At 32.1% G+C, this 26,318-nt stretch overlaps 1 protein-coding gene across 1 annotated transcript in view; it reads left to right on the top strand.

Moving 5' to 3' along the window:
- The first annotated feature begins 4,135 nt into the window (after positions 1 to 4,135).
- LOC105621415 (disco-interacting protein 2 homolog C) overlaps positions 4,136 to 26,318 on the top strand; it is a 37,741-nt gene continuing 15,558 nt past the window's right edge. The window contains exons 1-4 of the mRNA XM_012202884.1: positions 4,136 to 4,956; positions 7,187 to 8,094; positions 13,145 to 13,216; positions 23,574 to 23,741. Coding sequence (XP_012058274.1) covers positions 4,136 to 4,956; positions 7,187 to 8,094; positions 13,145 to 13,216; positions 23,574 to 23,741 — 1,969 coding nt within the window. The remainder of the gene's footprint in view (positions 4,957 to 7,186; positions 8,095 to 13,144; positions 13,217 to 23,573; positions 23,742 to 26,318) is intronic.

Here is a 26,318-nt window from a genome sequence, read left to right as displayed (position 1 = left end):
GTATTCATCTCAATGATTACCGCGATCTTGTAGATAGTCACATAGCAATGTTGCTTAATTCTAAAGATTAGGGGAGACCGGGGCTAAATGGGCACTTTTTTCTTCAATTACAGTTTTTAATAACAAAGTAAACGATTTTAGTCAAATGATTATTATTATAGCGTTTTATAGAGTAATTATAAGACTACAAGATGGCAATAAAAGTTTCAGTGTTTGCAACTTCATTTCATTCATATATACAAAAAAATAATGTGATTCGAAAATGAAATCTCAAAAATTACTTTTAACTTTATCGAAAACACGTTTGACTACCTAAACATAATAACAACACTTAAACCAAACTTCGTTGTAAAGACACATGAGATGTCATGTACAATATAAATTGGGAAACTCATAAAATTTTTGCCATTCAAAATTCAAATGCTAACTTAATCCCGATCTCCTCTATTATTAATTTGTACGTTTACATCGTGCGGTTAGTCCTATACGATAGGTACTTTTATTTAACATATAGGATAAACACCTGTTGTATAGGCCGCGGCTTAAATGCACGGTGTAAACGTAACCATTCATGTCTATTGAGATAAAAAGCGTCGCTTATACTTGTAATTTTTTTAAAATTGAATCTTATATTTTGTTTATTTTTTGGTTCTCTGTTTTTTTTTTTATTACTTCTTTCATATCGCTTTACCAATACGTCGCGTTCGTCCGATTTCGTCGTAATATAAAATTTTAGTTTTTCTCTGCCTTATTATTATTTAAAGTATCAGTTATTTTTAAATCAGCATGAGACTTCGGAATACACACAACGACAATGTAATAAGTCCTTAATTAATCTTTTGCTTTTTTACCAAACATTTTGTTTTACTAGGCAGCAGGAGTGAGAGGAGAACAGGTTGATTACTACGATTTTGTCGCACGCGACACAGGTACAGCATCACCTTCATGGATTGTTTGTAAAATCAAGATCATCGGTTACTTGGGACTAATATCGAGTTGCCTTGAAAATTCAGCATGTTGTGAGACACACTCCTTGTGTTTATCTGCTATTAATAATTTTTTAATTCTTCCACACCATTTTGATAATATATTTATGTATATATGTTTTTAATGATCTATTCTGCCACAAGACACGTAAGTTTCATAATCCTCGGTATGTGAGTACATAAGTATCATGATTCATGATTCTCTCTTTCTCTCTCTCTCTCTCTCTCTCTCAAAATTCTGGAGAATAGTATCATATTGTTAGAGAGAAGCATCCCATAAAACACTTTAACTATAGAACGTCCCATGACTTGCAATCTCAGTTATATTCTAAGATTTCACCATAATACTATTTGATTAATTAATATTATTTATAAAATAGTTGATACACTCTTCTTTTAATATTTTATAATAAAATGTGGAATCATAGAGGAGAACCGCTCAGTTCGTAATTGCAAGCGAAGCCGAAGCGAAAGTATTTAACTTCACAAGACGATTGAGTATAAACATGTCTTAAATCTCATTCGTAAAAAGAGTCACCGATATTCATAGTAGTAGTCGATTTAAGCCGGTATTTAATATAATCAGTTCTTATTTCGAAACTATTTTAAGTAATGTCTCTGCTAGTGCGGTCCTCTGATTGGTTCGTGACACCTCAAGACAGAACTTGAGACGGTCTTGAATTTAAGAACCGACTATGAATATTGGCTTTTTAATCGATTCATAAATCGAAGCTTTTTTTCTCAAACGAAGTAATATTAAACAGCGATTCTTCGCTAATTCGCATCAATTTCAGGTATTTTTTTTGTGATTAGATTCCATGAAACACATCGAGCGATTACTATCGGCGCGAAATACACGAATCGGATTTCTAAAAAAGGGATATGATAGAAGGAAAGATTTGTAAGATCGAGATTTCGCGAATAACGTAGGGAAGGAAATTATAATTTAACGATTATTGATTGATATGCTCGCGGTTTTTAACGTCGCGGACTATAACAATCCTGCGAAGAAATTGCAGTCGATCCTCGTATAATCCCACTTTAAGAATCTTTCTTGTAAGGAGACAGGGAACAGAGTCAGGATCTCGAGTGTTGCGGTGGAGTTCGAGCAGTACGCGAGCGAGAGATCGCCTCGGCTCGGCAATGGATGCCGAGGGAGATGAAACGATCGAGAGTGGGATGCTGTGTGCGAAGAAGACAGGCGAGAGTGGACGGACGGCATGCCATCCCACTTCCATGTCCTTCTATCTCTCTTTTACATTCTTTTCATCCACTCGTTTTCTGTGCGTTCTCTCATCTACTCTTCCGTCTAGCGACTTTTACATGCGCGAGCCGGCTTCCCGTAGTATTCTCTCTCTCTCTCTCCTCCCTCTCTCTCCCCTCCCCCTCTCACTCACTCCCCCTCTCTCGTTCTCTGTCTCTGTCTCCGAACTCTCGCCGCGTGCAAGAGAATTGCCTTGAGTCGTGGAGAGTGCACAAAATGCCAGTAATTCGACGCGACTTGGAGTACGCGCCTCGACGGTGAAACGAAGCACCTTGTGAATTCGAACGCGCGAACTGTCGCGCGAACTTGAAGCGTGCTCATAATTTCATACGTAAGATCTTCCGAAATTTCTTGAAGAGAGTATTTTATTTTATATAAAGCGATTGCGTGGACTCAATGCGCGAGTAAATTATTTTGCATGTCTTGCGACGTGAATGAAGTTTTTGTTTTCCAATTAAGAGCGAGTAGAAAAGTGTATCAACGTGAATATCCGTAACAGTAACGACAGTGATTTTAATCCTCAGAGATTTATGTGTCTGGACGGGAGTGCTTCATTTTCGTCAATTGTCAATCATTTTAGTGAACATTGCTAAAATTTTGTAATAATCTGATAGTGCTAAGTGTATCTTTAGTGTGTTAAGAACGAATTACACATTTATGAATGAAGAAGAGTATATTTTAATGCGCAAATTTTCGTCGGTTGAATGGCAGAACTTTGGTTTAACATAATATATTTTTTCTTTTTTAACTAAGGAAAATAAAATCAAATTTAATAACAATTTTTATACATGAAACACAGATTCATTCAGAAAATTGTACTCAAATTATCGAGAGATTGTGTGGAGAATGATAGAGGAAAAGGATGTAAGACAAATGCTGTAATCGTTCGAGGGCGTAGAAAGTATCTGTTGAAGTTTCAAGATACTTTCGTGTTAAGTCATTGATCGAAATAGATTCGAAGGAAATCATAATTGATAAGATAAGAATTGATTAACAACAAAATAATAGCATGATCTAAAAAAATTGAGTATTACTGAAAAAATGATTATCAGTAATACGACAATATATTAAATAAAGATGTAAATATAGATAAACATATAAATTAAGAAAGTATATAAAATATTGAATATTACCTTGATAATCTGAAGTTATCAATTTAAGAGAATTACTTGAATTCAATAATTATAATAAGAAAAAATAATGTTCGTCGAACTTGTCTTGCTTGAGAAAAAAATCACTTTCTCGATACTGAGTGCATTAACTTTAAAGGCGCTCGTATAATTCGTACTGAATCTTTTCGTTTAGAATGATCATTCCGGTTGAACCCAGGACATGGAAGAAAAGGAAAGAGGAGGGCAATGAGGAAGAGGGAGGAGGAGTGGCAATGGTGGCGCAGCAACACGGCGTTGAAAAAGGAAAGCCACGCTGATCATCCACGACTGGAAGACCTCGACGTTGCACTTTAGCACAACAACGAAAAAGAACGAAAGAGAGAAAGAGGAAGGAAGGACGAGGAGAAGAATACGAATAGCAAAAGGGCAAGGAGGGCAAAAAGAAAAGAGAAACAAAGAATAAAAGAAATAAGAAGGAGAGACAGAAGAAAGCAAAGAAAGAGGGGAAAGGAATCTAATTCCTAAATTCATTTTTATTTTCATAAATATTTCTTTTTATAAATCCAGGATTATCAAGATTTATTGACTTCACAAACTTTTCCATAGATTTTTGATTATATGGAATATTTGCATATATAGTTCTTTTATCTTGTATATAGACTTTTATGATTCGCGAGTGCATTCATTAATCTTTGCTAAGCAAATATCATTTAAAAATAGTATAAATTTGTAGCGATTCCACTTTCGTGAGTCAAAATTTGTCGCGTTGCCTCATGAGGCCTCTCACTTTTCAAAACCTGAGAAGGCTCGTTAGTCGCAAGAAGGACCGCAACGAACCTTCCTTCAAGCGTAGCGAGTCCTTCAAGAGAATTTCTATTAGGAAAAGTTATCTGGACCGGGGCAAACGACGGAATCGTTTTCAAAAAAATCTGGAACCTGTTGTTAATTCTTCCTCGCAACAAGTGACGAATGATAAAACTGTTAATCAGCAAATTAAGGAGCAAGAATTCAAGAAAGATCAAAAGCGTTCTCTCAGTCGCGACTCTATTACTTATGATGAATGGCTTCAAGGAGTCAGTTCTTCTTCCCGCGAAAAGCTTCACGAAGATCATCTCGAATCTCTTCAGCATCCTAAGCCAACGAAAACCACAAAATTTGTCAAATATACTGACACAGATTCAGTTATTGAAGATCTGAAAATTCTTGAGCTCAATGCCTCGCCTGTTTTGACACCTAAATCTAAATCCTTTGGAATCGTTACGGAGCTAGGTCGAGATCAGACAACCAATGGGCACGATACTTTTTGGATCCAAGAGTCTTCTGTAGAAGGATCGCTCAGTGTTAATATCAGTCTTGGCAGAATATGGAGAGATGCGGTGCCATTTCCGGTATCAGTTCCGCTATCGACTCCTTCTTATTCCTCTGTCTCGAATTCTTTAGTTCATCATTATCTGGATAGCGCTCTGAAGGAGAAGAAACCACAGCCAACTGTTACAAGAACGGTTTCAGCGCCAGAGAAGCCCGTTAGCAAGGAAACTTCGTCATCCTTCGGCTTCTCTCTTAGGATCGCCAGATTCGCTGATTTCAGGCCAGGGTGATTAGTTTTTCGATTAACAGTTGATCATTGAAGATGGATAAATGATAGAGTATATTTCTTTGATTGATTTACCTTTGTTAAATTCAAATCTTTGATTTTTTGTCGATAAGTCTTATTTTAAGTAATTAATTATAAATTCGAAAGATCTTCAGAAGTTTTGATCTTTCGTTGTTTTAAACGAGAAGGATCTGATTGCGTACATCGTTAATTAATCAGTTTAATACAAAATATTCTTATTCGTAATATGTACATAACTAGGAAATAACTACGCATCGAGAATATTATCAAGATGTAGGCTAACGGAGTCCACTCGTTCTAAACAACTAGATAAAGTGCGAATGTAATCTGTATTTAAGGTGGTTTTTTTTTTTAGTAAATCGAAGTACATACAAATGTATAATTTCTTTATATAATAAAGTTAAAGTCACGAACTTGAAGTATGCAAAATTTTAGGATAGGTTAATGATGAAATAAAAGAAAAAGGTATTGAAAATATAATTCTCAACATACAACTTAGTGACAGGTAAGAATTGGAGACGATTGTATGCAGTTAGTGCATTCTTCAAAGAAGAATGCACTAAGTGCATACAGAGTGTTTCATAAATGCATATCAATAGTTTAGAAATTGATACATTAAAATAAGTAAAAAAACGTTATATAAATATATGTTCTACATACTTTAGTTTTCAAGTGGATTAAAGAAAATGTTCGAAATGTTCGCCTTGTGCGTCAACACACGTTACTGTTACACATACTGTTTAGCACATCTCGACGTTATTTAATGTTTACAAATAATATCCATCAATAAATCGGATAGGATTTCAAGCAGTGGGTATCTTATGTTCGTGAATTACTGTTCTATTAAATATGTTCTATTAAATACGTTCTATTAAATACTGTTTTAAGGCTCGATTGTTCCATTTCTTTATTATTGTTCCATTACTTTCGATAAACTTGAACTCACTCTCTTATGTTCTATAGATATACTTTTTTATTCTTTTGTTTATTCAATAAGTAAATTACTATAATTTATCTAAAGATGGAACAATCAGCGGCAAAATGATAATGTACATTTATGCTGAAATGACTGACGTGTATTTGATATACTTATGACTGTTCATGCATAATGGTACTCCGTCTCATTTTTATCTTGAAGTGAGAACATTCCTAAACAATGCCACAAACCGAGATAGATAGGACGAGGCGAACTCATGGCCACTACGATCTCTGATCTCAGTCCATTAATTTTTGGGGCCATTTAAAATTTATTGTTATTATTTTCAACGCCGGTAAATAATGCGGATAATCTGCGAGAAAGAACGAATTTGAGACTATTCGAAGAATAGTCTAATATTTTTGAACAAGTGATGCTCAATGCTAAGATGTGAAGTAGCGTATGTGTTGACGTATGAGATGAATACTTCGAATATTTTCTTTAATCTTTCATAACTTGAAAACTTGAAAGGTAATTCATATGACGTTTTTTATTTATTTTAGTGTATAGATTTACTTCCTGAAGTATGTGATGTTTATGAAACACCCTACAAATATTACCATATACTTCTCTAAATAAACATAATTATAATAATTTAAAAAATAACGATTGCAATAATCATACAAAAGTAATAAATCAACGATTCCGAAAAGATATTTAATGTTGAAATGGCAAAATCGTATAATATAACTTCATTTGTTTTTGTGACATGAAACTTTTAATTTCATTATAGATTGGAATAAATTTTCCCTTTTTTTTCAACTTTCTTTTTTACAAATTTTTCTTTATAAAAAATCTTGCTTGCAATGTACATTGTAATTTGATGGTGCAACATTGCTAAATCATCACAAAAACAAATTGTATAAGAACTCAACTTCTTTTTATTTCATCATTTTTGTATACTATTGTATTTCGTACTATTTCATTAAGATATGCATGTAGTTTTATTATTATCTAAATTATGAAGATATTTATAATTTTCTCTCTCTTTAAATGGGCCTTGGTGAGGCATCCAAAATTTTCGGTACTTTACTAAAGAACCACCTTAATATGTGAATATATAAAAAAATAATAAAAATTAATTGTAGTCTTTATTAATAAAATTTTTCTTTGGTTGAATATATTAATGGAAAGATCTACATACTACTCATATTTTCGCAATGAATTTCACTGATTGAATCAAATATTGCGTTGTTCAAGAATTCGATTGCAATCGATATTGCTTGGCTTTAGGATGACGCGACATGGTCTTTTTCGCCGGAAAACACCAAAGCCATCGCCAAGTGTGAGCACGGAAGGTTACTTCAAACGAACGAGCGCGTCTAGACATTCTAGTTCTCGTCGCCGAAGTGGTAAGAGAACTTCTCAACGCGCTAATAAGAAGAATCAGAAACCTGCAGTTCGAATCAACAGTCCAGTATGGTTTATTCCACCCGAAAGACGTCGTTCGAGACGTCAACGTCGAGTCTGGCAAGAGATCAGATATTTCCCTGATGATGAGAGTCCAATCCTAGAGAGAATTAACGACTGGTCGTCGAACGTGTCAGACGATCAGTTTGACGATCAAAAGCTGTTGTTATCAGGTGATTTCAATGAGCGTCGGGAAGATGATGCCTTGAACTCGATTGTTTCATCGTCCTTTGGTTCTTTCTCGGCGACATCGTCTTCGTCATCAGCTTGTCTGGTACAAAAAATCAGCGACTTTAACGAGGATAAACTATTCTCTGAGGAGCTAAGGACCAATGGTCTTCTTGTGCGGGGAGCCACTTGGAAGCTTTCGACGACAACGACAACAACAACGATGATGTCAACGCCAGCGAGAACGATCATTTCTGGAAATTATTTTGCCAGTAGTCAATTCCTTACCTTTCTAGCCAAGGACATTGTCAAAGAAAGGCCAAAAAACGAAAGTTTCAACACAAGTTACAAATGTCTCTCATCACCATCAAGCGACAGTGAAGACGATGATGTTGATCGCTTCAGTGATCGTAAAAGAAATTTTCCACAACGACAGCAGCATTTAAAAAGGCAAAAATCAGGATTTAGAAGGAGACCATTGCGTCGGAAGTCGCAATTGAGAAAAGCATCCGCTCAGCCGGTATTCCTCGTACGCAAGTGCTCATCCTTGAGGAAACATTCCAGTAAGATCCGAATATAGTTCTATAGATTGTTCAGGAAATGACAGTAATAGCCAAGGATGTCAGATTCTTTAAATCTTAGATCGCTATTTTATTATTACAAAATAGCGCAAAAGTACCAATGTCCCAAATATTACTTTGTAAGAAGAAAAGAGTGAATCTAAAAAAAAAAATTTTAATATGATTGCCCTAAGTTTCCACAAATTTACAGGCCAATATTTAGGTCGGTATTTATAATCTGTTCTTATTTTAAAATCGTTCTAATTAATATCTTAAGAATACGGCTCTATAATTTATGCCATCTTAAGATTGTATTTAAAAGAACGGACTGTGAATATCGATCCTACTACTAGATTGATCACTTCGTCACTATGATACCAAGTAATATTTTTGATGGGTTGCCATTTATTGGTCTACATTTGTTACTCACACATAAGAGTTGACCAAGTTGTACGATGGTTAAATCGTATTTTCATTGTAATTCTTAAACGAATCGTTTTTTTTTTCTGTGACAACACAGATGTGACGCTAGCAATATTGTTTAAGTATTGTCGTTTTTATTTTGTTTTCGAAACATCTGTTTACGTTTAAAATTAATTTTCTTTCATGTAAGTTTTCATACAATTTACCTAAGATATAGTGAGCACAAGGCGAATAATTGAAGCTTGGTGTAGACACACGCGCACGCGCACATACATATATACACACACACACACTACTATAATTAGTATTTAAATTCTTTTCATGTACAACATTAAATTAACAATATATTGTGGGTTATGTTGCTGATAAATTTGTCAAAATAGAGAAAGTTGGGTAAACCGTATTTCTCTTTAGTTTATATTGTACTTACACATTTAAAATAAAATAATATATTGAAATTGTGAGTAGTTGAATAATATTTGTCGCTAGTCTTTATATTGTATTTATATTTAAGATAAAATAACATTTTAAGATTAAATAATTGAATAATCCTTTATAATTATTAAATTTTGATATTTGTACAAAAAAAGTACGTTTGTATCTTTTTAAGATAATTTATTATAAATTATTTATAAATATTATTTGTTGAATTAAAAAAAAATCTTTCTTGGTAGATTCAAAATGATGGACGAAAATGCTGAAAGTATTCCGATTTATTCAAAGTATTCGATATATTCGAAAATTTGATATTGAGAGATTGTTAGAGCTGCTGATTTTGAATGCAATCTCAAATTTTGAAAATTAAAAACGGTGAGATCAGATAGAGCGGGCCAATGCAAAAGTAGTCAGGATTATCACAGACAAAATCGAGAAAAGTCAGGGGAAAGAGTAAAAAAGTCTGGAATTTCGAAATTTGCTCACAATTTGCTTAAACTACTTCTATTCCAAGTAGTTGTTGTAATTTTTTAAATATTATACCTAACGTTTATAATCAAATATTATACATTTATAATAAATAGAAAAGTTAGGGAATTTCAAAATTCATTTTCTGTGGCAACTGATTAATACATATTGACTTATATTTTTTTGTAAATTTTTTTGGCTCGCTGGACACGTATTTGTATACATTTCATTTTCCACATTTCACTTTTTACTTTTCACTCGTCGAGATTTCATGTGTAACTTTTCATGCATAGCGATTATGTAGTTTACCCTGACATTATTTTTATATATGCACATACATGTATAATTTTTCTTCATCAATATAATATTAACAATCTTATTCTTTTTCTTCTTCTTATCTGCAATTATCACGGCAACGGACACTTCTAATTCCGAAGTACATTTATTAATTCCCTAGATTTTCTCCTTTTCATTCGTTTCAAGATAAGGCGGAAAAGTTCACGTGAACAATTTTACATTTTCACAGTTTGGAGAGTTATACGATCCCATGGAATCGTACATGATCATTGAATTCACGTGAAACTTTTCACTTTTCACGTTTCCGCCCCAGGGAAAAAGTGATCGACCTCAAGAATTACAAAATTTAAAATGGCAGATCGGATATGACAACATTCATGAACTTGTACACCTGTAACCTACGGATTCGTTCATAATTGTTAGAGTCCACCATGTGAAAGTTATAGTACTTTTTTTAGACTCCTCTAGGATACTTTATATGAGTCCCCTTATCTCTCATTTGCTGTGTTTTTCTTGCGGGAATGTGTTGAAAAAGTAAATTATTTTCGCGTTAGTAAATTTTTGTCGCTTTTCTGCGGTGCTGATTGATTCTTTCTCTGCGCTTACTTCGTCATCGTAGAATTAGCAAGTGATTTGTATAGAAGATTATCGATGAAATTTATTCTTAATAAGTAAAAAGATAAAAATTAATTTAAATAGCGCGCGCGAAACACGCTGTGATTTTTATTACAATAAAAAATGATATATAATTCAAATCTAACTAATAGAAAATTATATTTCTACATAACATAACTTCTACATTTAAATAATCTTATGGAAAGTACTATAACAGAGAAAATAATAATTATAAATTAACAACCGTATTTTAATAAGGTTTATTATACTATTTTCTTTAAGATTGTTAAATGTAGGAGTTAGCAAGTTAGAAATATAATTTTATTAAATGCATCTTTTTCTTTTGACCTGGATATATAGACATTAATAAATTTTTATAATTACACGGAAATTATGCGTATCGCGGGTTATTTCCGTGTCCAAATCCATTCTTAGAATACCAACGTTTCGTGAACATTGCAGTTTATGTCATTAGAGCAATCTGATACTGTTTCTTCTAGTGATTCCTTTTATATGTTATTATTTTTTAAGATGGGGGAGAAGGATGAAGGAAAGAGAGTGGAGATGTGGGCGAGAATATCAATTATCAATTATGTAAGAAATTATATAAAAATATTTCGTACTATACGTAATGATATTCCGTAATAAAAGCTGACATTAATCCTAATAATGTAATTTAAATTAAACAATTACATGTGAAGCTTAAAAGTGAAATCTCTTTATCATTGTAAAATTGAAATGCTTTATCATTGTATGCAAAATTGCCTAACTGTTAAAATTTGGTTTCCTATTATAAAACGTTATTAACTTATAAAACTATTAATGTTTTACAATAAGAAACTGAATTTCAGCAGTTAAACATTTTGCCATCATTGTCTCAATTATATTAATATTTAACAAACAGTTAGAGTTAATGTACAAGGCGCAATATTCATCCCTCGCCATTTTCAGACACTACCAATTTTAATCGTTTATAATTTGAAAAAAACTATTGTAGTCTGAACTTTTTTATATGAAAGATTTTTATCTTAGAATGTTCCATAGAATCTTAGCGAAAGGGCATCCCAGCATTTTAAGACATTCTCTATATGAATCGTTAATGTATATTCAAGGATGGGAAATGAGTATAACACTCTTATTTTTATCGTTACTTTTTATAATTACAATTACTGTTCAGGGATATAAGTTACCGATATCTGATCGCGCTAAATTTTACAGAAATTACTTTTTTGTGGATTAGAACCATTCTAGGAGGTGAAAGAATTCGAAACATCGAAAAATAAGAAATACACATATTTATATATAATTATATGAGTTAGACACCATTATATAAAATTATATGGTAAATGTATATTTTAGGTTACACACATCACCAATTTGAATGTCCTTCAGATATATTATATGGGAGAATGTCCTAAGTGATTTTCTATAAGAATTAAGTGGGGGACAGCATTCATTTAGACGATGTAACAAATAAAAGTTTCATAATAAAATTTGTATAAAGATGTTCATTTTATCATTTTCGCGTGGAAAGTTGTACGCTTTTTGGCAGAGGAAGGGGGGGGAGTAGATCTTGCTTTGCGTGATTGTATCGTTTTACGTGAATTTTCGATTTTCCATGCAAAACGAAGTCTATCCCATCTCCTCTCTGCTTAAGGACGTTCAAGTTTTTACGTGAAGTGAAGCAATGTTATCCCTTGCATATTTTTAATTTATCATATCTTTTAAACTAATGCCATTCTCCACTTAATTCTTGTGGAGAAGAATCACTCAGGACGCAGCTCTTTCCTACAACATAGTTTAAAGACATTAAAATCAGAGAGGTGTAACCTAAAATATACATTTTAAAATATACATTTGATTATGAAAAATTGTTTACCAGATATATAATAATAGATTACATGCAAATAACATTTTATAAAAATAGAAACTAGGTGAGCAAATAATTACAATAATGTAAATAATTAATAAAACAATAATTCAAATATTAATATTAAACGAAACAATTTTTTCTGGCATAACGAAAATAAAATATTTTTCTATCATTTTCTATAATTAATATGTTGCAACAAGATCCCGCCAACGGCCAAAACTGTAGATATAGTATCTCTCTGTTACACACTAAATTTCGTTAGAATCTTCGTATAATACACATATACGAAAAAAACATTTAATACTGATATTTCAGTGTCGTACGAACTTTTTAAGCCTATTGATTGGCTGCAGAACAAAGAAATCCTAGAATCTCTCTGTCCCGCATCCAATCAACAGGCTTGAAAAGCTTTGTCGACATGTTCACTGCTGCTTATAGTAAACAATTCTCTGCGCGTTTAGTTATCTACGAGAGTGAGTGATCTTATCTCACTCTGTTGTATTTAACAGAAGAACTTGCTATTCGGCGATCTTTAGAAATTAATATCTCGTTATTTCTATTGCGTCGTTTCTATTGCGAAAATTGCAAAATGTTAGATAACTTTTTCATTTTCAGTTTAATTCGCTCATAAGAGAATCTTGTTATTCTGAGGCATCCTATATATTGCTCCTACTATCCCATCTTTAGTTTTATTTATATTCTTGTTCTTAGTTTAAATAGGTATCATTTTTAATTATTTTTATTTAAATAAAAAAATGCAATAACGGAAATAATAATAGAATGTTTTCTAGAGAACAATTCAATAAAATTAATATCCTACTTTATAAACTGCAACTATGATTACTCGCGATATTATAAGATGATCTGAAATAATATTAAATGCGTGGCTATAAATTATTTCTTGGGTTAAGTTATCAATTAAGTTGTTTTCCGCTGTTGCAGGAGATATTACACAAAAGGGTTATGAAAAGAAACGGACGCGTCTACTTCAGCAATACGCTTCGAAGCAGATAGGTAAGTGTTTCGCTTTTCTAGAATTCATTAAAATTCTTGCAAGTAAACAGCGGGAGATATCATCGCATTATTCGCAATATACGGTACGAAGCGGAAAAGTCAGCGAAGTGAAAATATTATCGCCCTACATATTCAGTCATACTATATATTTCGCATTAAGTATTACATTTTTCAAAGCAAGATATGTAGATAAAGGTTTCAATATTTTGTTAAAAACGCTTCTTTTTAATTTTCTTGATGAAGTCCTATTAATTATAGATTGTAACATTTGGTCTACAAGAAAAAAATGTAAATCTTTTTATTTTACAATTAGGTGATACTTATCTCTCTCGTCGCAATGTTGCATCATTGGGACGAAATGAGTTTGCAATATCAATCACGTTCTGATTCTCAAGAAACACGTGCTTCATTGTATACACAATAGTAAATGCAATCTGTATAAAAGGAAGGGACAAGACGCAATCTTCGCGGCATGCGTCACTTTAACATTCTGCATCTTATAACTGCAACGTATAATTGCTCTTGGTTGCGTCATGCGAGACGCATAGAACGCGGATTGAGAGAATCAAAAGAAAATTACATTTAACAAAAAGAATAATGCGCAGCTTCGTGAGATATTACTTCTATTTAATTTACAGGACGTTCGCCACTTCAAATGAGTTTATTTTGTACTCTATAAAAATCATATGGGAACAAATTTCAACAGTGATCAGTATTTCCGCATCGCAGATGGAGTGTAAAACTCCATCTTACATAAGATACAGAACGCGAATCGTAGGTTGTATGATTAGAAACTAATTTAACGTATTTTAATTATAATTGCAGGACACAGAACCCAGACAGCATACAATGTTCATTGGATGTTCAAATCTGGTTTTTATTTAGTACGAACGTTCATGGATAATGAATATTTTTAAAATGTACGTTATTCCATATACTAAGAATATTAACATTTGGATGTTTTAAAAATATCTGTCTTATGTATTTGCACCTCTAAATTTTCCATTGTAGAATAGTTATTATGAAATAGCATTTAAAAGAAGATCTGTGATCATAATGTGATTTAGAATGAAGTCAAGGTTGAAGTGAAATTATGGCTCTACTCCATGGATACATTTTCTTATAACATTGGTATAAAAAAAAACTGATGTCATGGTTACGAAAAATGCTTAAATGTCAATAGTGACTATGTTGAGAAGTGACTTAGGAATCATGTTAATAATATAAAAAAGTGGTATAATTGTCTTATTTTTTTATTTTCTTTCACTACAATAGGAAGCTTAATATTTGATTGTCCCTCGTATATTAAATTCCTTTTTTAATCAAAATTGCTTTTAATGCTACAGAAATTTAATTTTTAATGCTTTTTAAATACTTATGTTTTAGTTATATAATAATAATAATATCAATATTTTAAATAAAATATAAATTGCATATCGGATATAAATAAGTTAAAATTACATAAAAACAATTAACACTAAAGTCATGTTCTGATATACTACTAGTATTGAAAATCTATAGTTCAAACGTACACTATAGATTTTCATTGTTAGCCGAGTATATCGGAACACACAGCCTAAGTATATTTAAAATCCCTATACAGTTTGGTAATGCCCATAAAATGGCGCATATAGATATAAAATATGTATATGCCGAAATGTGTGTATGTGTGTGTTTGATGTGAATGTATGTGCATTCTCGCTATATTGGTGGCGTCATTGTATGGGCATCTCTATCAAAAGATGTCTAGGCATTTGCCAGAGACATCATTACTCTACGTAAAGGGACCTTAAGTATACTTACCTACTTGTATAAATTTAAACAAATAAAATAGTAGCTGTCCTCTTTCTTTACTTATAGATACAATTGAATATAATTAATTGAATTCAAAATTCCAATCTCATTCAATTGCTTGGTGAGCAGACTATCTCCTTTATCTGCCAGAATTCACAATATTTGAAATAAGTTCAATTTTAGTACGTTGTATATCTAAAAAAGATGTTTTTGAGATGTCCAAAAGAATAACACTGTACGTCTTTAAAACATTCTAAAAATATTCGAGACTCTAATTCAGATGTTTAAAATACATACGAAATGTCCAATATGCATTTTTAAAATATCATTGTGCTGTCTGGGAACACAAGACGCAGAAAATTAGGTGAATTCCAATTTTCGCGTCCTGCGTTCTATCGTATTGCAACCTACGATCTATTACAATCTGAAATACGTTTTACTTGCGACGTGTGACCTGCGTTCTGCGTCTTTTATAAGGATCGTTTGAAAAGTTTTGAGCCTAATATAGAAACAAGTATTTTTTTTGGTCAAATTTAAAAAGTTTTATTTTTCAACATAGTCTTCTTTTAAATTGACACATTTTTCATTTTTCTCAGCGATGTTCCTACTCTTTTAACCCATTCAAATAGTTAGCGTACTCTCTTACTCTGCAAAATAGGCTTTTACGAATGCGATGACCTGCTCATTCGATGAAAATTTATCCTTCGAGCTAAACTTTAAGCTTAATAAAAAAAAGTTGCTGGGGACCAGATCTGGTGAATACGGTGGGTGATCAATCAATTCGAATCGCAATTCGTGAATTTTTACTATAGCAACGTAGAAGTGTGAGACGATGCATTACCTTGATGGAACAGCACTTTCTTTTTCTTCAAATGCATCCATTTTTTCACAATTACTGCCTTCAGAGCTTATCAATTAATAATGCGTAGTACCTCGTTATTGTATTATCTTGTTCAAAATAGTCGATGAATACAATGATTATTCTAAAAAATAGCCGCCATCATCTTCTTGATCGATGAAACCGTCTTCGCCTTTTTCGAAACAGGTTCATCCTTCGCAATCCACTGTTTGGCTGTTCCTTTGTCTCAGGAGTGAAGTGGTAGATCCACATTTCATCAACATTTATTAATCGACACAAAAATTCTGACTCGTTTTGCTTAAATCACCCCAATGGAGCCTTGGAAATGTTCATTCGAATGTGTTTTTGATCCACAGTGAGCAAGCGCGACATTCAACGCGGGGTTAGCTTACGCATGCCTAATTCTTCAGTCAATATATGATAAACACATTCTTTCGATATGCTCACAAACTTTGCTATCTTTCTAATCTTGATTCAATAGTTGTCCAGTACCATTTGGTGAACTTTTTCGATGTTATCGATGGTGATTGCAGTTGTTGGCCGTCCCGAACGCTCATTATCAGCTAAACTGGTATGAGCATGTTTAAAATCTTTCCGTTTTTTCACGATGACAAATGATGAGACAGAGTTCCCCTAAACAGCGTCCAACTCGGCTTTAATTTGCGCAAGCATTGTCTTTCAAATGCAACAATCACGGCGCGATATTCGATATTTCGATTTTTTCCATTTTTACAAAAACATTGACATCAACTGACACAAATGACTGTCAAACAATTAAGCGTCCAAAATGGCTACAATTTTCACAGGTATTTTTCAAAGTATGTACGATTGTAGAATGATTTTTACGCACTTTATGTTGAGAGAGAGAGAGAGAGGGAGGGGGGGGGGCTCAAAAACTTTGCAAATGACATGATCGGGCTTAATGCGAATCATATCCGAGTTCGCCAACCGTTACTACCACAATTGTCGCAATTGTTTACGCGAGACTTTGTCTTATCGTCGCAAATTACGGGAGACATAGAATTGCATCATTTTCACACGTTATTTGCTGGTCCGCGCAAGCTGCATTCCGTGAACGCGTTCTTTCTTCGCGATGCACCCCATTGCCTTTATTAATTTAATTCACGATCTTTTTCCCATTTTAATAATGAAATTAAAATGTGAAATTATAACAAAAATATAAAAATAATTTCAGAAGTTTATTTAAACATTCTCGAAAAAAATTTTTTATGTATAATTACATATTATTATATATAATATTATATATTTATATAATCATATATACATTTATATAATTTTATATAATTATATATGGAACTTTTTTCCTGGATGCAGTCTGCGCATTTGCATGATGATCAAGATTTTAGTTTTGATAAATTATCTAATATAAAAAATCAACTTTTTTACATTTTATACTTCTTATTTCCGATTCACGAAGGGAATTGAAAAGTTTTATTTTTCGACACTCAACACGGTTACCATGGAAATTGTATTTTTTTGAACATTTTGTTCTTTTGGTTATACACAACTTGAAAAAAAAATTAAAAAGAAAAGCCTTCGAGAAGCTGTTTTTAATTTTTTTTTGTTATAATATTTCCAATGTGGGAATGTTATTACAAATGTTATTTTATAAAATTTCAAATTAATCAATTAAAACATACTTAAATGACTATCATTTCTAAAATAATATTTGTTAAAAATCGCGTTTAAAGACGAACTGTAAATTTTGCAATTTTTAATGGTTCATAATTTTTTAAATATTTACCTACAACAACTAATCTATATTCATTTTTGTGACTTTAAATTAGTGAAAAAATGAAAAGAATTTCCATTTTTTTTTAATTTCTAAAAGTTCTATAATCCCTTAAGAACATAAATATAAATTTCATTATTATTTTATATTCTTTATTGTTTCGGAATCTCTTTATACTAACGCAAAATCTAATAGAATTTGGTAGATAATAAATATATAATATTCGAGAATTCGTATGTTTCCAATATGGAGTCATTCCGTATAGGTATACGAGCGCGCCTTTGCGTCCAGCTGCGATCGGTAGAATCGCTGCAGTTTAACTGTATCTGCACACGGAAGAAGTGCTTCCGCGTTATTCGCTCGTTATATACATCTGCTATTGTCGTGAACGCGAACTATAAGCAACAGTTTTTTAGCTGCTATTGCTAAATCAGATAACGAGAAATTCTATTATGTAATTTCTTCGTGTAATTTAAGCGAAATATTGTGCTTATGATTAATTTTTTAGATAAAGTAAATCATTATAGCAGGACTGCAAAATAATGAATTGTGTAAGAAGTCAGCTACAGATAGGATTTACATGCTGCTTTTGATATTTGCTTCTTTTACCGTCAGATTTTTGTTCTCAGAATAAATTTTTGACTGACAAAATCGTCAATATTAAACCATTTACGCATTGGTAAACAGTATAAATTATAATTATATGTTTTGGAAATAATTTAATAGAAATAATTTAATAGCCAATCACGTAAGTGCAATATGCCGAATTATTGATCAATCGTCCGCTAATTTATTTGTCAACACGAGGTTGTGCCTCTAAATTCGAAGTACAAATTTCTAAATGACATTTCGAATTACGCATTACAAGAGGTATTTTTTTTACGATGCTTTACGATATTTTTTTTACGGCAATTTTACGGCGCTGTTTTTATACACTTTTAGCAAGCTTCTTAATTTATCAGCGGATTCAGTAGCAAAAACTTCTAAGCGCTTCTTTCTTATTCAAAATTTTAAAGTTGCAGTGTTTAATAATCGCTGTGACAAAGTTAAACATATCTTACTTTAACTCTGTCATCAAGCGATTTTAACAGCAATGTCTAAAAACTCTCCGTAGCAAATGAATCAGCGGGTGATTGGCGAATTATTCGGCGTACTATGCATGCGCGAAATGTTGGCGACTTTATATCCCAAATAGCATGAAGCTTCAAAATGTCTGCGATAAGGTTGTCGCAATTTAAATAATATTTTTGTAGTATTTTTGTCCAGTAAAACTGGACAAAATACAATTGAACAAATAAATGGAAAATGTTTTTTATATATAAATTAATATTCAATAAAAGTTAATTTTTAATTTTAAAATTGCAAAAATATTGAAAAGAGAATTTAAAAACACAACCAATTGAAATAAATGGCTTAACCGATTTAACTGGATCTTAAATGTTTGTATAATTCTGTGTAACTTTATATACTACGTATGTAGTCTTTTAAAATGCGCGATTTTTCGGTCTTGAAACTCAAACTCGCGTAAACTATCGCAGTATCACGAGTTAAATTGACTAGCAATTTAACAATTTGTTAATTTGCCCTTTTCGTATCTTAAAATGATCTTAATAATGTTGAATGTCGTATTCTGTAAATAATTACGGCTTAGGACGCTCGCACGGAATATCAGAGATCTGGGTTCGATTCCCGACCGAGGTAATATTTTTTGCAATAAGAATTAATTATTTTACTATGTCATTATATTTTACTATGTTCAGCATTATTAAGAGTGTTTTAAGATACATAAAGAATGTCAAATTGTTAAATTGCTAGTCAATTTAACTTGTAATATTACTGTGTAGTTTAGTAGAATTTGTGTTTCAAGACCAAAAAATCATTTCGGCGCGCATTTTAAAACATACATACGTACTATATAAATTCACACAGAATTATACAAACATTTAAGATTCAGTTAAATCGTTTAAGGCATTCTCATATCCTATGAAATTTAATAGGTTTTTTTTGCTTTAAGGGAATCCTAAACATGTTTGTTTTACTTAAATAGGACTTGCACGATTTACTTTCATAAATGATTTATATGTTATTGACATATCACATATCTTAATCTTGTTTTTCGCCAAAAATTAGAGATACCTATTTATATGTCGAAATAAAAAAACCTACGTAATTATGAGAGACATAAGTATCACAAATATAAGAAGGAAAATGTTATCTCGAAATCAGAAGTTATTCATTGTGAGCAGAAAAAATTTACGGTTACTCATTCGAGACTTTAGAGCAGTATTCATAGTTCATTCTTATTTCAAGACTATCGTAAGTAATATCTTAAGATGTTAATATGTTTCTGATTGATTCGTGAGACTGTATTTAAGATGATCTTGAATATAACATAATCTGAATACTGGCCTTGATATCAGTGCTTCATTTATATGATCGTCTTGGAACTGATTATAATATATTCCATGACAATTTGAAATGTTGAGACGTACACGCACGTCGAGATACGCATGAGAAGCCTTATTTCTCCAAAAGAAAAGTACCACGTGTTCGATAAGAGTGATACCTCCATTGAATCGTTATATTTATTATTACCTTGTGAATTTCATTCGAAGCTTCTTCTTAAGCGAATATACTGAGAAAAATATTTCTTATTAGAAAAAAAAAATCTCCTAATAGCGTGTAACTCGAAATGTCATTTTCATTTAGGAAGTACTCCGAATTTAGAAATACTGTGCAATAGAAGATTAAACATGTATATCAATATTTCACGCACAACATAAATTTTTGTATAACGATAGTATTTTAATTAAATATTAAAGAAATATTAATCCAATTCTAAGAACTTAACGATTTCTTCGTGCAAACTAATCTGTGTATTGCTATTTCATAAATACAGATTATAACTTTTATATCAAGCAAATGTTATCACGACATGACAACTCTAGACCGTCGTGAACCTGGCGCCCAACTTCATTAAAAATAAAAATGGATACCATAACGCGTTTATATTTCTTTTTTTATCTATTTGTACCGATCGTTATTTCGTTTCTAAGAATAAAAAAAGAAATGAAAAATAAGAAATGATCAGTGTGCAACTATAAAATTTTTAATTTCGCTTTTATAATCATTTGAAAAAAAATCGTTTGTACCCGTTTTCCTTTTCCTTTATACCTCAAAGAGTTCGGGGAAACGGTTTTCAATTTCAGAGCAATTCTTATACAGAGAATTTATCCTATTTTAAACTAATTTTTGCCCTCAAACATATTACTAATACTTTATTAGCCCATAGATCAATTTTTTTAGCTTGAATATGTAAAAATTTAATAACTTTTTTTATTTTTCAGACATTAATAATTTACCTAATTGTTTAAATGAGATGTATGAGGTCTCAAAAAAAACAAGACATGTTTAAAAAAATGGAAGTCCTATAGGTCGATTTTTATGGAAAAGACACTATAAAAACCAGGGCTGATAGTGTAATGGAACTCAAATGTTTAACGAGTAGAGGGCACCGAATTACCGATATTGGGTTGAATTAAACTTTTACAGAAATTATTTTTTTGTGGAACAATTTTAGGGGATAAGGCGGAAAGAATTTGAAAAATCAAAAAATAAGAACCACTCTATTTAAAGATCATCATTATTTTAACTTTACAGCTCTTTATGCCGACCTGCTTTAGAATATTTTTCCATTCGTCCTTATTCAGCGCTTTTGTTCTGTATTCCCTCATTTCTATCCTTCTCAAGTCCTCCATGTCATCCACGAAATACAATTTTCCTCTGCGTCGTTGTTCCATTGGTTATTGTAGTATTGATGTGCATGAGATTTCTTGAATCCATCTTGATCATATGTCCCATCTAACTCAGACGGTTGATTTTTATCCTCCTCACAATATTACAGTCGTTGTATAGTTAATATAATATTCATGGTTATACCGCTTCCTCCATCTTCACTATCCACAATCATGCCATATATTCTATGTAATACTTTGCGTTTGAAACATCCCAGTAATTCTTCATTTCTTTGTAAGTGTCCATATCTCCGCATTATATGTCAGTATGACATTAGATTTTGTACAGCTTACACTTTGTATTGAGATTTGAGTTGTGAAGCCAGTCCAAAATCTTTCTTATTAATTAGCAGGATTTCCGCTGCTTCATTTCTGCCATAATTTCATTTGATCCAAGATAAATAAATTTACTAATCAATTCTATTTCTCTTCCATTTGTAATTGGTTTAGCTTTGGCCGAGGAACACGTATATATTTAATCTTATTGGTATTTATTACCAATCATATATGTAATGTTGTATGTAATGTAAAACTATAGATAAAAACTATAGAATAAAAATAAAATTAACTTCCGTCTCTTGTTCCTTGTCCTATCACATTTCTTACAGTGCAATTCAGTAGGTACACCCTATAATTATCTAGTGTTTCAATGAGCATCCTCAATACTTCTGACCTACAGTATACGGGTGTTCCACGTTCTAATTCTTATATGCTTACTTCGGTTGCCTTATCATTGTCTTAGGGTTCGTCCGGTTCCATTTCCTTGAGCTTTCATAATGTATGTTTTTTTTACTAGAATAAATTACTAGCCCCTAGCTCAACTCCTTTTACATCTGAGGGCCACTTTTCTCTTCCTCATTAGCCCTGTTTTCCTGAGGATGACGCCCAATAGTCTCTAGCTGAGTTATTCAAATTCACCCGCGTAACTTTCTATTACGTTTCATGGAAGTAAGAGTAGGAATTGAGTAGGAGAGATTATGCGATGCTAACTGGAACCGGCGTCGTGCACTACCTCATTCGAACCTCCCTATTTAGAGATGATATACATTAAAAAAACAGCAATGTGATTTAATTCTTCGTGATCATCAAAATAATCCGAGTATCACTCGGAACTTTCACGCTAGATTTCAGAATCTTTCTGGCTTCAGAAGGACGGCTTCAGGACCTGAAATCTACTGGAGGTTTGAAACTTCAACTATCGATAGAGATTTTTAACCCTTCATGGTCACACTTCAAAAAAGTCACACGATGGTTACCCTTAAAATGACTCGAATCATTTCTGAAGTGTTACCACTTATCAATAGTATTTATTTAGATTTTTAGATGTAAAAAAAATGTTAAATTCAGATAAAAGGCTATTTATTATTGATTTAATTTATTACTAGGTTAAATTATTAATGTAGATATTATTATAATAATATACTAAAGGAGTAAATATAAATGAAAAACGTAAAATACAAAAAATACATAGAAAACATTATTCTTCGCCATCACAATCTCAATACACAAATAGAGTTTGTGTTTATCATATATGGATCGTAAGCATGATGAACATTCTTCTCTCATTGTTTTTTTAACCTTGAAGGACACAATCCACTTCTTATTTATTTAAATTCGATTAACAAAATTATTTAACAAAAGATTTGTGTACAGAAATACTAAAAATTCGATTGATAAAATTATTTGATAAATTGAGAGATCCCAAATGGGTCTCTCAATTTTTTATACGATTAGAATTTGTTACATTTTGTGATACATAGGATAGTTTTACAGGGAGATTTTATATGTTGATTTATATTTTGCTTTTTCAATTTTTTAAATATTAGGATTTTGATTAAATAGCATAAAAATTACGCTCTTACAATATGAAAAATAAAATAATACCACTATAGTGGATGATCGTCCTGTAAAGATTAACGTTTCGTAGAAACGGTTGGAATCGTTTCTTTCAACTAATTTTTTGTTGGATTTAGAAACTCATTGGGATTGATTTGCGATTAACAATAGCAAAGTAGATAAAAGATGTACTAACTCCCAACGTTTCAAAGTTAGATACCAGTGTTCGAATGATGATAACTTTTGCGCCTCGCAGTCGAGCTCTCATAGTGTCCTTTTTCTGTCTATGTGTCGTTGTTGTTGTTGTTATGTTGCATGCAGGCGGTCGACTAGCGCCTGGAGGAATCGCCAGTCCCGCGAGTTCTGGCGGCTCCACAGGGAACGTTGGGAACTCGAATTCTGCTACTGCGGCAGCGGCAGCGGCAGCGGCGGCGGCAGCTAGACGCGGTAATCGCAGACTGACACGCAATGAGAGCCGTTACCATTCCGGTGAGTACATCTCTCACTAGATATACAAGGACCATTCAAGTAGGAAATGTGTATTGGTAATTCAGCTCCATTTCTACCGTATCATTTCTATTGTTCGAAAATCATTCAATTCTATTTGAGTAGCTTTAACAAATACACTTCCGTAAATGTTTACCTCTATCTTCCAATATTCAAATGACTATCCTTGATATTTACTTCCTTGAAGTTCAAGGTTAACATCAAGGAAAAAGTCATTTGGAAGTTAGCATATAAAGGTAAATATTTAGGGTAAGTACGCCATCAATGAGCCCCTTAGGCTAATTAATTCGTAACAATTATATTTTTAGGGTAAGTACGCCGAAAAACAAATTATATAGTGCATATACTTTCGAAAACTTTTTACTTTCAGATATTATCTTTGAAAAAAAATTGATTCATCTTGTCAGACTAGAACGACATTTATCACTTTATTTTTAATATAATTTTTTAAATATATTTTAACATTATTGGATTACGTTGCCTATGGATAGATCACCGGTTATTCATCATTGGACTATCTGAAAATCGAATATTAAACAATTACACTTCAAAATATTGGATCAAATAATGAAAATTTATTAAAAATATAATGTTTATTAAGTCATTCTTATAATTTTTTCACAAATGGTGCGACATCACGTATAATAATAAAAATATTTAACTGGTCCATCGATGGCATACTCACATGCATTTAAATCTTTGCGAATTTGGCATTTGACTTTTAAAAATCTAAATTTTCAAAAAAAATTTTGTTTTATAGTTGATTGTAGTAACATTATTTTTGTTTGTAGTTTCATATACTAAAAAATATTAAATTTTGAAAAAATAAATCATCCGATTTTCAGATAAACAAAAAAATGCCAATTATATAGTATATTGATTCAGAATTGTTAATAGTTGTTTATAGTGATTTTCTGATTTTTTTGTAGTTGAACCATAAGGGTTACAATAAATTAACTACAAGCTAAAAATGCAACTTTGAGATATCTCAAATCCACTTGCGATATCCTTTTCAGGTTTGTAGTGATTTTTCTTTTGTTTGTAGTTATGGAAGTATAAACGAAAACGATGTTACTACACTCAACTACAAATAAAATACTAACATTTTTTAAATTGAAAACTTATATTTTTAAAAGGATGCTGAATTCATAAAGGTCTTATTTAATGAATTTTTAAAAAAGTAAGGTCTTATAATTTTGTGATTGACAATCCTATAGCAAATATTTAAGGGGTTACATCATTTTGAAACTTTGAAAAAAATTGAAATTTTTTTCACTTAAATAAAATAGGTTATACATATGTAAAAATATAATCCCAGTAATTGGAATGGAAAATTCGAAATATTTACAAAGTCACAACTGATTTTTTTGAGGCGCGTACCTTTACGATCGGCGTGCCGTACGCTGCTCCAAAAGTTCGGAGCTGCCTCAGATATGAAAAAACAGTAGCAATAGATTTCCGTAGGTAATTATAGATATCAATAGAAAATTCGACCGTTATATAACTCGAGTAGCGTTAGTACACAGCTGTTTTTCAGTGTAAATAGATGTGTCAAACGCTTGATGATTCGTGTTGGAAAATCCGTTATCACGTTTGAAAATATATTTATTGTAATGAAAGGCGATAAAAGAATAGTGTATACCACAAAGAAAGGCTGCAAAATTAGTATTACACGTGCTAGCAGATGCCTATAGGCTGTAACTGTTATAACTTCTGCGTGAAAGCGGACGCTCAATGCATCAAAGTAGCGGAGCGCTCCTTGACCGAAGCGGCAAAAAAGGCTCACAGAGCTTTAAAATGAAACCGGAAAGAGATTGAAGAGGTTTATATCAATGTTGAAGGACAGCAATATGGCGCAGGCATTGCAGACTAAAGGTAATTTGTACATTTTTTAATTTTATACACGAAACATTGGTATTGAAAAACATTAAACGCGTGTTTTCTCAAGACATTTTTTCGGCGTAACGGCGTACATCATAATTTCTACAATTTTTATTCGATTCACTTGAAAAAAGTGCTTTTTTTTACTACTGTACGAACGGAGATATTGCGATGCAATATCTCTGAATCTTTGAATTTTATCATCATTTTAAGAAACATCATTATTAACATCATCGTCGTCCAGAGCAGAACGGCAGGAATTTTTGGCACTAGAAGGCAGGCGCCGTCGAGCATGGTCGGGTGCGTACAGAAACACTGCCAATGTCGAACATAGCCATTCTCTGCACTTTGCACTTTCTACATTCTGCAAAGATCAGGAGTGCGTTCGGGGAGCGCGTGTCATGTTCATCCAGACCAGAAGAGAAATGTACGTTTTTTCGTTTTTTTTTTCCAATAACAGATGGCTTTTGACTTTATGTTATCTATCTAACCAGCAAATCAGCATTGCACATGATCATACATAACTGCACATGATGGCTGCGATGCGTACAGCGTAAATTATTCAAAATGAAATATCAAGATCATCGTCGAGGAATTAAATATCTAGGTTGTTGTCTACATGTTCGCCGTCGAGGTAGATATCTAGGCGTATGAACTGAATGTCCAAGTATTTGCTAT

The sequence above is a fragment of the Atta cephalotes genome (assembly GCF_000143395.1).
Source record: "Atta cephalotes unplaced genomic scaffold scaffold00033, whole genome shotgun sequence".
Classification (NCBI taxonomy): Eukaryota; Metazoa; Arthropoda; class Insecta; order Hymenoptera; family Formicidae; genus Atta; species Atta cephalotes.
Note: the sequence above shows the minus strand (reverse complement) of the source record. Positions and strands in the feature narration are given on the sequence as shown.